The 17,888-nt window shown below is 41.6% G+C and overlaps 1 protein-coding gene across 1 annotated transcript; it reads left to right on the top strand.

Moving 5' to 3' along the window:
- Positions 1-29: 29 nt before the first annotated feature.
- On the top strand, positions 30-8,063 carry PSMA4 (proteasome 20S subunit alpha 4). The gene is given in 9 exon segments (NM_001244468.1): positions 30-118; positions 1,487-1,510; positions 1,727-1,769; positions 2,057-2,219; positions 3,882-3,959; positions 4,553-4,641; positions 5,103-5,233; positions 5,728-5,851; positions 7,537-8,063. Coding segments are annotated over 8 exon segments (786 nt in total). The 5' UTR covers positions 30-118; positions 1,487-1,507; the 3' UTR covers positions 7,692-8,063.
- Positions 8,064-17,888: the final 9,825 nt, after the last annotated feature.

The raw sequence follows: 17,888 nt of genomic DNA, 5'->3' as shown, positions 1-17,888 counted from the left end.
GGTTCTGCGCACGCGCGGGGGCCATATTAGCGGCGGATTCACGCGCAGCGGCGGTGGGTTTTCACCCTCGGAGAAGGGTCCTCGGTGTAGGTCTCGGCTCTTCACAGTCCTCCCTTCGGTAAGCCTTTGCCCCCTGGGCTTCCGCAGGAGCTTTGCCGTTCACCCCGTGGGCGGGGGTCGTGGGCGTTACCGCAGAGCGAGTCCCGGCCTGCAGCGGCCGCTGGGGAACCGTGGGCACGATGACTCTGCACCGCCTTCTCCGAGGCGCACCGGCCGCGGGACTGGCCCCAGGCGGCCGCGTCGAGCTTTCTTTCATGGAGCTGGCACAGCGGGGCCAGGGACGCGCCAGCGGTGGGGTGGGCTTGGGCTGGTGGGCAGGGCCGCCCCTGGAAGAGTCAGTACGTGGAAGTTAGCTTTGCTGGCTAGGGGGTGCGAGTGAACTCTCGTGGGGCCGGTGTCCGGCGTCAGGCGTGGAGATGAGAAAGTTGTGTTCTCGCGCGAATCAGAACTCTGACGGATCTCCTCTGCCCTCCCTTCACCTGCCTGTTGCAGCAGCCTCACAACTGCTTACCCTGCCCCAGCGTTTACCAGCCAGAGTGATCTTCCTGCAGTGCTCCTGTGGCTCTTTGGCCCAGCATCTTTCGGTGGAGCTCCTTTGCTTAAGACAGAAAATTCATGGTTTTAGTTCTTACCTAGGCACGTGGCCCTTAAGGCCCTTATCCCTGCTTGTCTTTCCATTCCTAATTCCCGGTACTCCAGTATTTGGGAAGATTGGCTCTGAAGTCCGAAATTGGGCTTTTACACCAAATCACTCTTAGCCCCAGTGTGTCTCTTACGGGAATGGTAGTGATGCCATAGATTACCGCCCCTTTCCTGCCCTTCGGAGTTCAGGACCCCGTATCATTTTCTGGAGAAGCATAAGACTCATAGCTTGACATTCAGAGCTCTACATGATCTGGATACTTGCTTAATTCTCTCCTTTTTTTCATATTACTTTTTTAACTTCAGGAGTGTATTTCTCCCATTGAGCTAACCTGCCACCGTGCCCTTTGCTCAGGCTTTCTCTTCTCCTTTGAGTGCCCTGCCCTTCTTTCTTCCCCTATTCTTCTTAGACCTCAGTGTTCTCAGTTTTGTTTCTGCCTCTCCCATCTCTAATTTGGGATCATTTTCTGTATTTGTTTCACAAAAAAATACTTTATTGATTTTCTCCATCCCCTTCCGCACTGTACCCTTAGTGCCTCTGTTTTGACATTGTTGTTATGATTGTCCCTCTTTGTCTGTCTGCCTCACCTCACTGCCAGTCTGCAAGCTCTTCAGGAAAGAGATTGGTCTTAACTACTCTGGTATTCCAGCATTTGCCATAGTGCCTGGTGCATCATAAATGCTGGCTGAGAGAAGGGAGTGAACAAAACAGGTTTTTTTTTTTTACGTCAAGTGGTGCTTTTTAAAGTTTCATTTTAATAATTATCCTATTTTCTTTTTACAGGAATTATAAAGTTCAGGAAATATGGTGAGTTAATACACATGTCAATGAGCTGTTGCCTAATGAATTGTATTGCTTGTACTCAGCTTACAGACTTGGATGAGAAAATTGAAATAGAATGATGTCTTATCAGTTTCCTCCCACACTCTGAATTTTGTGTACCATGGCATATTCTACAAGATGATTTGTGGGCTTTGCTTCCTTTTATTGGGTAGGAATCACTTATTTATTTTTCCTTTGCAGTCTCGAAGATATGATTCCAGGACCACTATATTTTCTCCAGAAGGTAAAATACAAATTTTCTAATCTGTCTCAAAAACAAATGAACAAAAAATTTAAGTGAATTTTAGGGGAGGGAAAAATCTATAGACTCTTTTAAATATTTACTGTCTTGTTCATCCTTTTTGTACTTTGAAGTAATTATGGTCACCAACTTGATTACATGCATCATAGGGCAGTGAGTCAAAGTGGGGCTTTATTTGTAGTCCTCCAGTGTTGTTGCTGATTCTCCTTTGACCAGTGGTTCAGGAGCAAGGAGGAGAGTCATGTTTTCTCACTGCTTGTGTTTTGTAGGTCGCTTGTACCAAGTTGAATATGCCATGGAAGCTATTGGACATGCAGGCACCTGTTTGGGAATTTTAGCAAATGATGGTGTTTTGCTTGCAGCAGAGAGGCGCAACATCCACAAGCTTCTTGATGAAGTCTTTTTTTCTGAAAAAATTTATAAACTGAATGAGTAAGTGAAATCTAAAGGAGAGTTTAAAATATCTCACATACTTTGAGAGGTCTGTTCATGCGACATGGTAGAGTTGAGCAGTTTGTGGGGTTTTTACTTTTGAAAATATTTGCTATTACTTTATTTGCTTAAAAGTTCCTTGGGGCCTAGGACCATTTGTTATTCTTTTTAAATGCAGGGACAAGTACTTAGTGTAGAAACACTGTTATACGATGATAAGAGTACAGGCTTGGTAGCCATGCTACTTTGGGTTAAGTCTAGGCTCTACCAATACAAACTGCGTGACTTCCCACCCATTGTTTAAATTCTGTGGGCCTCAGCCTGCTAGTGTGGTTGTGGCAGTTTAATGAAATAAACCATCACAGTGTCTGGCAGATAGGATGCCGTTGAGGTATTATTTAGAATGGTTACTCAGGAATTGTATTGAATTATACTGAGTGTTATGAAAGAACAAGTCTTCTGGAGTTCTGGGGAAAGTTTAGACAATCCCTGTATATTTAGTAAAGTTTCTGTTACAGTTAAGTGTGCAGGGCTTTGCCACTAGCAGAGAGCTGGATCAGCTCATTGGAGATTTTTCCTTCAGTGAGTGCTGATTATAGGGCCTTTCTCATATACTCATCTGAGAACGCATCATCCCTCCACAGAATCCCTGTCGGGCCCCCTCTGCAGCTTGCGCTTGATTAGGAACAGTTCCAGAGGATGCCTAGGCTGTAGGAGAGATGGGGCAGCCTCCAGGGAGCAGGAGGTAAAGAAAGGAATGCACTCTCCCTGTGAGCCTAGCCCTAGACTTTGTAGGCAGGCTCATAAAATATGCTGCCCTCTGGTCCTCTCACTGCCACCCATCAGTAAGTCCTTAGGAGGTGAGTGTACTACTAAGTAAGAGCATGGGGGTAGTCTGTCTTTCTGACTGGCAAGACCTTTTTCTTTGTAGTTGGATCTGGGGATTTACCATAGTTTCCTAGTGTTTATTCTCCTCCCTCTCCACAGGGTGGTGATGGTAAATGCATTTGTTGTGAAGAACTTAAGGGTGCATTTGTTTATCTTCTGTGTTGAATGACATCCAGTTGAAGTTTCCTACAAAGATAAAACATATAGTTTTTGTCTGAAGGGTGTAGCAGCTGAATTTCTTTTTTTTTTTTTTGGCTGGGCCCATAGCATATGGAAGTTCCTGGGCCAGGGAATCAAACCCACCCCTCAGCAGAAACTCAAGCCGCTGCAGTGACAACACCAGATCCTTAACCCGCTGTGCTACAAAGGAACTCTATGTGGTAAATTTCTAATAAAAGTTGGTAGTTTTTAAAACTTGTAAAATAGAAGTTCCTGTCATGGCTCAGTGGTTAACAAACCTGACTAGTATCCATGAGGACGTGGGTTTGATCCTTGACCTTGATCAGTGGGTTAAGGATCTGGCGTCGCCATAAGATGTGGTGTAGGTTGCAGATGCAACTTGAACCGTGCACTGCTGTGGCTCGGGTGTAGGCTGGCAGCTGCAGCTCTGATTTGACGCTTAGCCCGGTAACCTCCATATGCTGTGGGTGCAGCCCTACAAAGACAAAAAAAAAAAAGACGAAAAACAACAACAAAAATAACAATAAAACTTGTAAAATACTCCTGGCAGACATCTTCCCTGCTTATTAATAATTGTCTTGTCTTTTTCTCAAGGGATATGGCCTGCAGTGTGGCAGGTATAACTTCTGATGCTAATGTTCTGACTAATGAACTGAGGCTCATCGCTCAAAGGTATGGTCATAAATAGCATAATCAATAATATATAAAATTAGTTTTGATGTTTCTAAGAAAAACGCTTGTGAAGATTAAAGTCATTAAAAACCTGTTAGTTTTACAGTGTTGTTTTTTTTTAACCAGACTCGTAAAATATTATTTACTCCCCCCCCTTCAAATTATAAGTAACTTTTTTTTTTTTTTTTTTTTTTTTTTTTTGTCTTTTTGCCATTTCTTGGGCTGCTCCCGCGGCATATGGAGGTTCCCAGGCTAGGGGTCGAATCGGAGCTGTAGCCACTGGCCTACACCAGAGCCATAGCAACAAGGGATCTGAACCGCGTCTGCGACCTACACCACAGCTCACGGCAACACCAGATCATTAACCCGCTGAGCAAGGGCAGGGATCGAACCCGAAACCTCATGGTTCCTAGTCGGATTTGTTAACCACTGCGCTGCAACGGGAACTCCTATAAGTAACTATTATGTTCTCCCCATGACACAGATTTCTTTTCAGAGGGTATTTTGCTTAGAGTAATACACCAATTTCTCTTTCTTTCTTTGCTTCACTTTTTTTAAAATTTATTTTTTATATGCCATTTTCTTTATCCTAGGTATTTATTACAGTATCAGGAGCCAATTCCTTGTGAGCAGTTGGTCACAGCACTGTGTGATATCAAACAAGCTTATACACAGTTTGGAGGTACTGAAACTCTTGGAAGTTTTATTCCCCAAAGTTAAACTGTTTTATGAGTTACAGCCTTTTTGAAACAGTGAGGAAAAATTCAAAGTGAAGTAAGTAGGCATATTCCATGCATTCCTGCTTCATGAACTGTTTCTACTCTGTAAACTATCAAACATTTTATTAATAGACTATTGAAAGGCCAAAATAATATTTTCAACTCGGGAAACAAATTGCTTTTTACATAATAATGAAATTCAGCACTGGTCCTCTGTGTCTTTATTTCCTCTCCTGGCTGTGTCCAAATCCTAGAAACAAAAGTGGAATTTTTGTTGGAGCTTATCTGTGGCGACCAGAACATGAATCAGTTTATGAATGCTTAACTTCACAGAAAAGGGCTATTCACTGAGCCCAAGTAACCATAGTGGTACTAAATATAGATTATTGGTATATTTGGCTCTTTTTTTTTTTCTCTGTTAAAGGAAAACGTCCTTTTGGTGTTTCGTTGCTTTACATTGGCTGGGATAAACACTATGGCTTTCAGCTCTATCAGAGTGACCCTAGTGGAAACTATGGTGGATGGAAAGCCACATGCATTGGAAATAATAGCGCTGTGAGTATTTCTGTGGTGCTGTAACATCTAGCAAAAGGTCTAATAACCGCCATGATTTTGAAGTAATGAGTGTAAATATTTTAAGGTAGCTGCAGCAAACCTTAATGTGATATGAAAATATCTGATTTCCTTTGGTGATGAAGTCACAGATACTGCTAATATTGCTAGGGTTTATTCCCTACAGTAATAATGAGGGGAGATGCTAATTTTCGGTTAGGAGTTAATGAGAGTAAGATCTAACTTTGTTGTTTTTTTTCCCCACATAGTCATTCACTGACCCCCTGAATTCTGTCATGGACATCTGGGATAGATCATCAACATCCCCTACCCCCTTCACACCCCAATTCCATGTCTACCTTCCCGGCCATCAAAATTGTTTATGTTGGTTATAATGCCAGTAATAATTCAGGCATTATTCTTCTGACCAATTCATGTCCCTTGAAAGGATGAACATTTAAAGGAAATTCTCTGTGTTAATTCTCTATGTTTTATAGGCAGCTGTGTCAATGCTGAAACAAGACTACAAAGAAGGAGAAATGACTCTGAAGTCAGCACTTGCTTTAGCTATCAAAGTCCTAAATAAGACCATGGATGTTAGTAAGCTTTCTGCTGAAAAAGGTAATTTATGTCCACTGCTCTAATTTGTTTGCTTAGTGAGGGAATTGATTGAGTGGCTACTGTGTTATGCCTTTAACATGTTATCATAATTCATTGAAACAGCAGCCTTATAAGTTAGGTGGCCTTATAGCTATTTCCTACGACCTGACCAAGGTCACATTGGTAAGTTGTGGAGCCACAATCCCGAACTACATTCCAGGTTTAAGAACTGGAGCCTGAATATTCATAGTTAAATCTGAGCCGTGCTACTTTTGTTAATAATTATCTTAGAGGAGTTCCCATCATGGCGCAGTGGTTAACGAATCCGACTAGGAACCATGAGGTTGCGGGTTCGGTCCCTGCCCTTGCTCAGTGGGTTAACGATCCGGCGTTGCCGTGAACTGTAGTGTAGATTGCAGATGCGGCTCGGATCCTGCGTTGCTGTGGCTCTGGCATAGGCCGGTGGCTACAGCTCCAATTGGACCCCTAGCCTGGGAACCTCCATATGCCTCAGGAGCGGCCCAAGAAATAGCAAAAAGACAAAAAAAAAAAAAAAAAAAAATTATCTTAGAGACTTTTTTTTTCTTTTCTTTTTGTGGACATACCCACAGCATATGGAAGTTCCTGGGCCAGGGCTTGAATCCTAGCAACACCTGCAGCCTGAGCCACAGTTGTGGCAATGCCGGATCCTCTTAACCCACTGCATGGAGCCGGGATGGAACCTGAGTCTCCCACAGTGACCTGAGCTGCTGCAGTTGGATTCTTAACCTACTGCACCATGACAGGAACTCTTCTTAGCAACTTCTTAATGATGATGTCTATGCTCACATATATATACAATACAGAATATAAAGCAGTAACATATATACCTAGGATATATATATGTATCATATATATCATAAAGTATACCATATATCTTATGGTATGCCATATACATATGTGGTATACTTTATCCGAGATACAGCATTTGCATGAGTTGTGGTATCCTGTGTTTTTCTGAATCTCCTGATCTCTTATGTTAAGCCATTATTTGTGATTTTAAATACTTTATTTAGCTAAAGTTATATGACCATATAAAACAATATTTCTAAATAATGTTATTCAAAAATTGTGGTAAATGAACATATTGATTTAGTTTGGGATAACTTAGCTCCTGGTGTTCCTTTTAAAAAATGCCATTTATTTGCAAATTGCCCTCTTGTCTACTACTTCTCCCTAATTTCGAGGAGGCACAACTCAATTTCCCCTACTCAGAATCTCTTCTTCTCTTGGTATTAGTTTGCTTTTCTCATCCATAGTCATGGGAGCTGCTTTTCATACTTTGTTTTGAAAAGATAGTCAAAAAGTCCATGAAAAATAAGTGCAAGTACTGATTATAAGATTCTGGCTGATCCTTCAGAGATCCAAATGAGGACATTATGGTTCGTTTTGGTCAGGGCAGCTGGAGCAATTGGCTGATTTGTAATTTTTCCAAGAAAGTGACAAACAGCAGCACAGAAGGTTAGGATGGGTGAAGAGAAGGACGATAAAAGTAAAAATATTAATAACATTACAAGGTTGTTTGTTCCCATAAAAGTACCCATGAATTTTATTAGGCAGAAAATTGGAAAGGTTCAAATGACGTAAAGAGATTTAAACTGTGGTTGCCTATTAAGTGTGTGGGCCAGGTATGGCTGCTCGTAATAGAAATGTGTGTTTGCTTCTAGTGGAAATTGCCACACTAACGAGAGAGAATGGAAAGACAGTCATCAGAGTTCTCAAACAAAAGGAAGTGGAGCAGTTGATCAAAAAACATGAGGAGGAAGAAGCTAAAGCTGAGCGTGAGAAGAAAGAAAAAGAACAGAAAGAAAAGGATAAATAGAAGACAAAATCAGGGATTTCATAACTCATTTGGGGCACCAGTTCAGTGTAAAAGCTGTCCTACTCTTCCACACTGAGAAAGCTTTGACTTTTTTAAAACTTGTCTAGTGGGAAAATAGGATGGTACCAACTGAATTGGGTCCTTGTTATTTCTGCCCAGTTGAATATTGTAATGATGATTACTCTATGGACATCTTAATCACCACGCCCCCCCCCTTTTTTTGAATAAAACTTGGAAAGGATGGAAATGGTGAAGGAAAAAGTTCTCTAGCAATAACTGTTAAAGGACCATGGCTTTTCATGCTTTATGTATATCGTGGCTGCCTTTGCAGTTACTTTTTAATAAGATGTTAAAATGGACAGAAATATAAACATAGAAAGATGAGAACTGTGCACTGAACATTTCCTATTTTGTTGTTCCCCACCATCTTGGAGAACCAATTTGAGCAAAACAGAGAGCCACCTTTTTCCTAGGCCTCACCTGATAATACCCTATCAGAGGCCTATCTAGTGAAATAATCATGTTTCTCTTCTAGATTTGCCAGCCTTTGGCATTGATGAGTAGTATTCATACTGGACTGAAAAATTGTGTTTGTGTACGCATGCATGCACATTCAGACATGCACACAAATAATTACAGTAAAACATAAAGGGCGTTATTAATTGAAAGCCCTGTGTACCCACTACCCAGTTTTAGAAATGAATTAATCAGTACTTTTGTAGCCCTCTATAGGTCTCTTTCAGGTCTCATTCCTCTTCCCTCTACCACCACCTTGAGCTCCTCATTCCTCTTAGTTCCGGTTTTCCACTTTGGTTTTCCACCCCTCTACTCCAGGGGGTCCTGGTAGGTCTGTCAGTGAGAGACACCCCACTCCTTTCAAAAAGGTGAACACATCTCAGTCTGGACAGAAGACCTGTGTCTTGTCTCCAGGGATGGGTTTGAGAATGAACATGTGGGCTGAGCCAAGGCAGACTTGCTGTGTGGATGTGAGGAAAGAGTGCTGAGGATCCTGCAGTTAGAACAGGCTGCCCATGGTCAGTGGCCCAAGCCACGTGGAAGGTTATGCAGGAGAAATTAAGGCCACAGGGGAAAAATGGAACCAGAAGATGAGAAGTTTAGTTTGGCTGAAGGGAGCTCCATCGCTGTGCTTTGCTCAATGGCGTTCACTAGGATGCTGTCACCTAGGAGAGTCCTCTGATGAAAGTGCTGGAGAGCAGTGCTGCGTAAGTGTGGTCTGGGAACCAGCAAGCATCACCTGGGGGTTGGCTAGACATGCAGATTCTAGTTTCCCATCCCAGACCTGCTGAATAAAAATCTTGGCTTAGAGCCCAGCAGTCTGTGTTTTAGCAAGCTCTGCACGTGTTTCTAATGCATACCGAAGTTTGAGAAGTGCTTTGCTGCGTGTTGGAATCACCTGGGGAGCTTTTACATTTCTCTGTACCCAGGCTGAACTCCATACCAGTTAAATCAACCTCTGTGGTGAGACCTGGCCTTACCACTGCATTAAGTCTCCCCGAGTGGTCTAATGGACAGCCAGGAATGAGAACCGGTGCCCAGAGCCATGGCTGGGTGTTGTCAGTCAGCTACAGGTCCCAGCCTAATCCCTCATAAGTGCTCTTAAGGAAAGCAGTTTCTTGGAGTTCTCTGCGTCTGGTAGTGTTTAAGCTAGGGTATCCAAGCACCTTTGACATAGGGCTTTTTGAACCTTCTAATTATTTTTTTTACTTTATACAGTTGATTGTTTGTTATTCATGGTAGCTGTGTTCTATAAAGTCACCGTGAACGCTGAATTAGCAAATTCGGAGCCACTGCTACTAGTAAAATAACAGGTTGGGTTCCTTTGAGCATCTGATCACAGCACTTTCAGCAAACCAGTACATAGCCTTGTTTTATGTGTGTTTCTGTTTAAAGACGTCTTGTTTAATATACATTGATACCTCATTAATATTGAGCTCATGGTCAATAGCTCTCATACCTAAATGAAGCTTATCTGATATGTCTTTTCTCCATAAGGCGAGTCACAGCCTTCCAGTGCTTAGGAACACTGACCAGCACTGCACTTAGGGGACATTTTAAGTGAAATCACCAATAAAAAGCACAAAAACTCGAAAAGCATAACAGATCAAAAGAAGAACACTTGATAGTATGAGCTGAAACTAGACAGAGTCACCTTGTTTGGCTGGAAATGTGCACATCAGGCAACAAATATTTCCATGGCTCTGTGCTTGTCCACAGTGACCAGGAGAGTGCTGTGAGCATTGGTTTTACGGTTACAAGCAAACTTGCAAACCAAGAGTTTGTCGTTCATGAGGGTTGACTCTGTCTTAAAATGGCCTTTCAGTCTTGCTCTGCATAGACGTAGAGGCAGATGGAGAAGTGAACTTAATCCTCTTGGCTTTATCGCCAGAACTTATCCAGAATCCAACCATTTACCACTGTAGGGACCCTGGCCCACACCATTGTTCTTTCTCATTTGGGCATAACTACAGTCTCCGTCCACTTCCTTCCCTTCGGTCAGTTCTCAACACAGCAGCCAGAATGATCCTTTCAAAATATAAGATTATGTAACGGCTTCGCTCAGAACTCCAATGGCATCCCCTCTTGCTCAGTAAAAGCCAAATTTTTTTTTTTTTTTTTTTTTTTTTTTTTCTTTTTGGCCACACTTGTGGCATACAAAGTTCCTGGCCAGGGGTTGAACCCAAGCCATGGCAATGGCAACACCAGGTCCTTAGCCCACTGAGCCACCAGGGAACTCCACAAAACTCCACTGGTTTCGCTGCTACCCTCTCTTCCACCTTGTGCTCCCTTCCTCACTTTGTGTTCATCAGATGAACTCCCTTGTTCCTTGAAATACCAGGCCCTCTTCCATCCCATAGCCTTTGTACTTAACATTCCCTCTGGCTTGAGAATACTCTTCCCCAGGAACATCTGTAGGGCCCACTCATCTGCAGGTCCCTCTTTGTCGCTGTATTTGGCTACTTCCTTCAGAAGAGCAATCTACTGCCCACGTGTACACATTCTCCCTTTCCCTTCTGGGCGTCCTCCATAGCGCTCAGCACCATCTGGCTGTCTACTGTCCGTCTACTGCGCTGGATGTCAGCTCCCAGAGCAGGGAATCTTGTTTCATTTAACAAGGAACTAGAATAGAAACTGGCACCTACTAGGCAACAAATATCGATGAATGAATGAATAGGCTCTTGATATGCTGGAGTGAAATCCTAAAATACACCCATTTTCCAGCCAGGTCATAGACCTGGTGGGTTTTCCATATTCAGATCACCCCTTCAACACTGTTGCTTCAAGTTGTACCAACTTCAAAGACTAGTGGGTAAGAGAGCCTGGCATATTTTGCCACCACATGAGGAGCAAGTCTTCAGAGCTTTACCCAAACGATGGACAAATGTTAGCATATTTACCCTTTTGTGGAAATGATTTCCTACTGTGGGGGAAAAGCAGAAGATGAGGGTACAGCAGGCACTACTCTATAACTGGGTTTCTTTCTGCTCTAGGGCTGACTGCTAGCCTTGATTCTTACCCAGACTCTTTATTTTTAGCTCTAATTGCAGAGCCCCTGGTTTCTGAGGATGCATCTGGCATGTAAGCTTAGCAGTCCTCACCTGTAGGGGGGCATGCCTCCGTGCCAGCAGGTGTTTCATCCTCTCACCTGGGCAAAACTCGGTTCTCACGGGGTCACTACCAGTGCAAGAGCACCTTAACAGAAACAAATAGGACACCAAAAACCAAAACGTTTTAAATCTTGAGTCAGAAGTTAAAATCTTGGGTTGTTTCATTTTGGTGGATTACAAATCATGTCCTTAAAAATAAATCCTGTGGTGAAAAAACTTATGTAGTCCTGCATATAATTTTACTGCTGGTGTTTTTCTTAATCAGAAAATAAGCAAGACTAGAATTTCTACAGTCTAGCACATTGAAAGTTCCATGAACATGTTTGTTTTAGCAGTGCAAAAATATTCCACATTATGAAAAAAATCAGAAGGTGGATTCATTTCTTTATTTCTGTATGTTTATCATTTTCCTGGTAGTTTCAGGTGATGGTGATTTGTGGATGAATTAGACATGTCCTCAGTTCCTTTTATTATTATTGTTATTTATTAAGTATAGTTGATTTACAATGATTCAGATGTACAACAAATTGATTCCATTTTATGTGTATGTATGTGTGTTTATGTATTCTTTTCCAAATTCTTTTCCATTGTAGGTTATTACACGATATTGAATATAGTTCCCAGTGCTATACAGTAGGTCCTTGTTTATCAATTTTATATATAGTAGTGTGTATCTGCTAATCCCAAATTCCTAATTTCTCCTCCCCCCACCTCAATCCTTAACCTGCAGTCTTGCAGGAAAGGCAGGACTGTCTTCAGCTACTTAACAACGTGGAGGACGTGCCAGACACCTGGTGGCTGTACACTGAGGCTGAGGAGTAAAAGGCAGGAGCTGCTTATGTAAAGGGCTGCCAGGGGGAAAACTTCACATTTCCATCGAAAGTCAGTAGCTGAGCAGAGCTGAAGCACAGCTGTCAGTGGAAGAAGCGCACTGACAAGAGCTGAGAGTGGAAATGTACGCTAAGGAAAGAAGACGGCTTCACTGACCTTGGAGTTTGTGCTCAATACATCAGGGAGGCCACTGAGATTCCTGAGTGAGAAAAACAATTACACTCTAACTCTTGAAGTCCAGAGGATGGATTAACTGGGAAGAGACGAGGGACCAGTAAGGAGGCTACGCAAATAGGCAAGAAAGGATGAGGGTCTGAGACGGGGAAGGGAAATAGAGAGGAGTGAGGCTCCACAGTGAGGGATGGGAGGGAGCAAAGGATGACTAGGTTTTCTTTTCTTTCTTTCTTTCTCTCTCTCTCTCCTTCTTTCTTTCTTTTTTTTTTTCCCGATTTTTAGGGCCAAGCCTGCAGCATGTGGAGGTTCCCAGGCTAGGGGTCTAATCGGAGCTACAGCTGCCAGCCTATGCCACAGCCACAGCCACATCAGATCCGAGCCTCATCTGTGACCTACACCACAGCTCATGCCAGTGCCAGATCCTTAACCCACTGATGGAGGCCAGGGATCAAACCCACAACATCACGGTTCCTGGTCAGATTCATTTCTGCTATGCCACAATGGGAACTCCTAGGTTTTCTGATAAGTAGTTACAACCCAATTTTTAAAAAAAATTTTTTTACAACCCAATTTAAAAGACTCTAAATAAACATGATGAACTACTCTTAACATTTCCTAACATCTTTTTTGTTATTGCTGTTTTGGCTTGAAACCAAATGGTTGCTAATGTCCCTGGGAAGGAAGAATTCTGCACACAGTAGTACACATTACGCAGTGAGTAAAACCATGTCAAACACTTTTGTCTTCTTTCTCTCCCAGATTTTGTTCATTTGTATTCTTTGGTGCACTGTTTCCTGTTGCCCACTTTTCTATCAGAGCATTTAACTTTAAAAAAATTCATTTTGGGAGTCCCCATTGTGGTGCAGTGGAAATGAGTCTGACTAGGAACCATGAGGTTGCAGGTTTGATCCCTGGCCTCACTCAGTGGATTAAGGATCCAGCGTTGGCATGAGCTGTGGTGTAGGCCACAGACGCAGCTCGGATCTGGCGTTGCTGTGGCTGTGGTGTAGGCCGGCGGCTACAGCTCTGATTAGACCCCTAGCCCGGGAACCTCCATGTGCGGCGGCTGTGGCCCTAAAAGGACAAAAAAAAAAAAAAAAAAAAAAAAAAAAAAATTCACTTTGGGTGAAGGCTTTTTGTGTTTATGCAGGCAAAGCTTTCAATCATTTATAACTTTTGTTGTTAGTATAATGCATATAAAGAGATGCCCCATGCCAAAATATGTAACATTCTCCTAGTAAAGTTGTGGTTTTATCACTTTTATCATGTGCAATTTAAGATGTATAATTGCTATCTATTTTTAAAAGGCATTATTTAAATTAATCATGCAACTTTAATTCCACTGTTCCAGAGTAATTGGGAATTGTCCATTCTTGAATAGATTCAGAGTTACATGAAATAAGTTACATGAAATATTTGCCTTTCTTGGTTTATTTACTTTTTTATTTTTTTATTTTTTTTACTATTTTTTTGGTAACAGCTTTATTGAGATATAGTTCAGATACCATACAATTCACTCATTTAAAGGGTACACTTCAATGGCTTTTAGTATATTCACAGAGTTATGCAACCATCATCTCAGTCAATTTTATTTTCATCGCCCTGGAGAGAAATCCTTCACCAATTCACTCTCACCCCAAGGTCCCTCCTTAGCCCAACACAACCACTAACCTATTTTCTGTCTATACAGAGCTGCCTATTCTGGAAATGTCCTATCAGTGGAGTCCTATACCATGTGCACCTTTGGCACTGGCTTCTATCCCTTCATGTAATGTTTTCAAGCTTCATCCATGTTGTAGCATGTTGGTCATTCATTTCTTTGATTACTAGATGAGAGCTTTTTATTACTGAATAATATTCCATTGTGTGATTATACTGCATTTTATCTCTTCATCAGTTCTTGGACATTAGGGTTGTTGCTGTTTTCTAGCTGTCATGAACATGGCTGTTTTGAATACTCATGGACAAGTTTCTGTGTTTTAATTTCTCTTAGGTCTATACCTAGAAGTAGAATTGATGGGGTCATATCTTGGTTCATTTTTAATCCATCATTATGCTATACCTTCAAATTAGCAATACGGATTTTAAAAGGAGTCTACTTTCCCCTAAAAGGAAACTGGATTGCCTCTGAGTGTGCATATACGATTTTGTTAGTTATTGTTGAAGTAGGCCTCACAGTTGGAGAGGATTTTGGCTCCCTTTCTTCCTGGCAGGAAGAATCTCTTCTCTTAAGTTCCTTTATGCTTAACGCTAGGAAAGGCCGTGTCTTTGATTCTGCACCCAAGAACCTTACATAATAACATTCTCTGACAAAATCAGAGTCACACGAATGAGGGAATCCAGGGTAAATTGTCTTCTGAGTCCTGAACAATCTGGTAACTTATTTCTTCCAGTTACAAAAGCAGTACATGCTCACTTTGGAAAATTCACGACAAATTCAGTAAAAATTGCCCATACTATCTTGCCCAGAGTTACCCACTCTTAACTTATTGCACTGACCCAGTTTATCTGATGAATAAGTATATGTAGACTGGCAAACTGCAGAAAATTTATTTTAGAATAATCTTAAAGGAGAATTTAAAATATTTTTTTCCTTTTCACTGCTTTCCTAAGTATTTTGCAGCTTTAGAAAACTTTATTCCTCAACACAATAGAGCAGAAGCTATAATTTAAAAAAAAAAAAATTTCAGCTACACCCATGGCGTGAGGAATTTCCTGGGCCAGGGATCAAACCCTCACCACAGCTATAACCCAAGCCACAGCAGCGACAATGCCTGATCCTTTACCGCCTGAGCCACCAGAGAACTCTGAAGTTATTGTTTGTTAAGTACACAGTCTGTGTTCACTTACTTTATATATGTTAGCGCTGGTTTTCACTGTAACCTTGTAAACATTTAGTACAATGATAGCACTCAGTCATTGAGGGCCTACTATGTGCCCAGTGGTTTAGAGGCAGCCTTTATATCATGTAGTTGCGAAGACCAAAGTTCTGAAAAGGCGAGTCATTTGCACCAAATCACACAGCTCCAGTGTCATCATTGCAGTGCAAGCTGTTACTGTCACCCCTTGCCTGGGCTTCTATGGGAGCCGCCCATACTTGCCCTTCTCCAGCCCTTCTCCCCTCAATTGCTAGAGTGATCTTTATAAATAAATCAGAGCACATGGCACATGTCTTACCCTTTCACTGGTTTCCCATCAGAGAATTTTACAAATTTACTAGTGAAGTTTAAACTCCAGTGCCCTGGGAAGAACATTAACAATGTATGCGTATACTCATCTATTTTTGCAAAGTTTGCAAAAGTACTTCATTTTTTTTTTTTTGTTTTTCTTTTTAGGGCTGCACCTGCAGCATATGGAAGTTCCTGGGTCAGGGGTCAAATCTGAGCTGCCGCTGCCAGCCTACACCACAGCCACAGCAATACTGGATCCTGAACCCACTGAGCAAGGCCAGGGATCCAACCCACATCCTCACAGACACTATGTCGGGTTCTTAACCTGCTGCACCACAACGGGAACTCCTCCAATATTTGTTGAATGAATAGCTAGGAAGGGACAGAACAAGGACTCACATTCATGTTTATCTGACCTCAAAGACCAAAGGCTGTGCACTTCCCAGTATGTCAAAAACTTTCTGTATTTCCCAATCTAGTCTCTCACTGTTGGAGAGATCAGATGGACATCAAAAACACGACATACAATTTCAACTCCGCTTTACCAATGACTGAGAAGATCCATTGTAATCTAGAATCAAAATATCCTTTTCCTTACAGGTGACTGCAAATACTGTTTAGTTTTCAACAAATTGAAAACACCTAAAATTGGAGTTCCCGTCATGGCTCAGTGGAAACAAATCTGAATAATATCCATGAGGATGCAGGTTCAATCTCTGGCCTCGCTCAGTGGGTCTTGGATCTGGCATTGCTGTGGCTGTGGTGTAGGCCAGCGGCTTCAGTTTTGATCTGACCCCTAGCCTGGGAACCTCCATATGCTGCAGGTGCGGCCCCCAAAAAACAACAACAACAAAAAGAAAACATCTAAAATTAATCAAGCCTGTTACAGAAGAGTAAGGAAAGACTGTGTCTCAGGTGAGACAGCTGTGGAACTGGAAATTACCAAATGATTCTCAATTTTATTATTTTTTTTTCTTTTTCAGCTACACCCATGGCATATGGGAGGTCCTGGGCCAGGGATCAAATCTAAACCACAGCTACAACTTATGCCACAGCTGCCACAATACCAGATCCTTAATCCATGCTCCCACAGAAACAATGCCAGATCTTAACCCACTGTGTCACAGCAGGAACTCCAAATGATTTCCAGTTTTGACAGATTTGTATTGCTGAAAGGTTGCTTATCTGGTCTTGCTTCTCAGCCATATAGAAAACTTGACATTAGTTAGTTTTGCAGCTAGATGAGAAAGTGAACCTTGTTAAATAAAAGAGCGGATAATAGGAGCAGATTCCCAAACATAGTAGAGAAACGGCTCAATTGTGGTTTTAATTTATCCTCATGTATCTTTAATATATCCCCTAAAAGCATTATATAGCAGTTTACAAATTACAAATGGAAGTGAAATATATTTAATATAAAATTTTTTGAGTGCTTTTGAGGATCAGAATTTTCTAAATCCCTTGAAATGGGAAGCATGAGGGAACAATTAAATTTGCAATCAGTGAATTAAATTCTAAGACAGCAGTTTTCCTGGTGCATGGCTACAAATTTCTGGAGCATTTGTGGCCCATACCTGTAGCATAATTTGTCCTTTGGATTTATTTTTAGTGTATGTGGCATTGTGTATAAATATCTTTCCTTTCTAGAATAGGAAGTGAGATATAGGCTATTTAGTAAGAATATTTAAATTCCACCCTTTGCACAGAATTGATTATTTGCGATTGTTTTGCAGTCACCAAATAAGGGCGTAAGTTTCTTTAAAAAGTTTATAATAGAATGTCACCTATAAAGAACATTTTACTTAACGCAAAGAGTAGTTATGTATTCCTAATAAGTTGTGTTTAATATACAAGTGTTGAGCTTTTGCATAGAAGTTGCAAATCTACTGAAGGAATTTATCTACAAAAATCTGTATTTGTCTTTTTTTAACTGTAAAAATTATTTTTACCAGAGTTGCCATCGTAGCTCAGAGGTAACAAACCCAATTAGGATCCATGAGGATGCAGATTCCATCCCTGGCCTCTCTCAGTGGATTGAGGATCTGGCATTGCCTTGAGCTGTGGTGTAGGTCCCAGATGCGGCTCAGATCCTGTGTTGCTGTGGCTGTGGTGCAGGCCGCAGCTGTAGCTCTGATTCGACCCCTTGCCTTCAAATTTCCATATGTCGCAGGTATGGCCCTAAAAAAGCAAAAAAAAAAAAAAAAAAAAAAAAAAGAAGAAAATTATTTTCACCTTTATTGAGCTATCATTGATGTATACAAATTGTGTCTCTTTAAGGTGTATGACTTGGTGTTTAATATACATACATACTGTGAAATGAGCACCACAATCAAGCTAACTAACATATTTGTTACCTCTGCACAGTTACCATTTTGTGTGTGTGTGTATTTAAGATC

This window comes from Sus scrofa, chromosome 7 (assembly GCF_054392235.1).
Source record: "Sus scrofa isolate SSC_HxYL_T2T_F1_AM1 chromosome 7, Sscrofa_HxYL_maternal_Yorkshire_Landrace_v2.0, whole genome shotgun sequence".
NCBI lineage: Eukaryota > Metazoa > Chordata > Mammalia > Artiodactyla > Suidae > Sus > Sus scrofa.
This window is presented reverse-complemented; position numbering and strand designations above follow the sequence as displayed.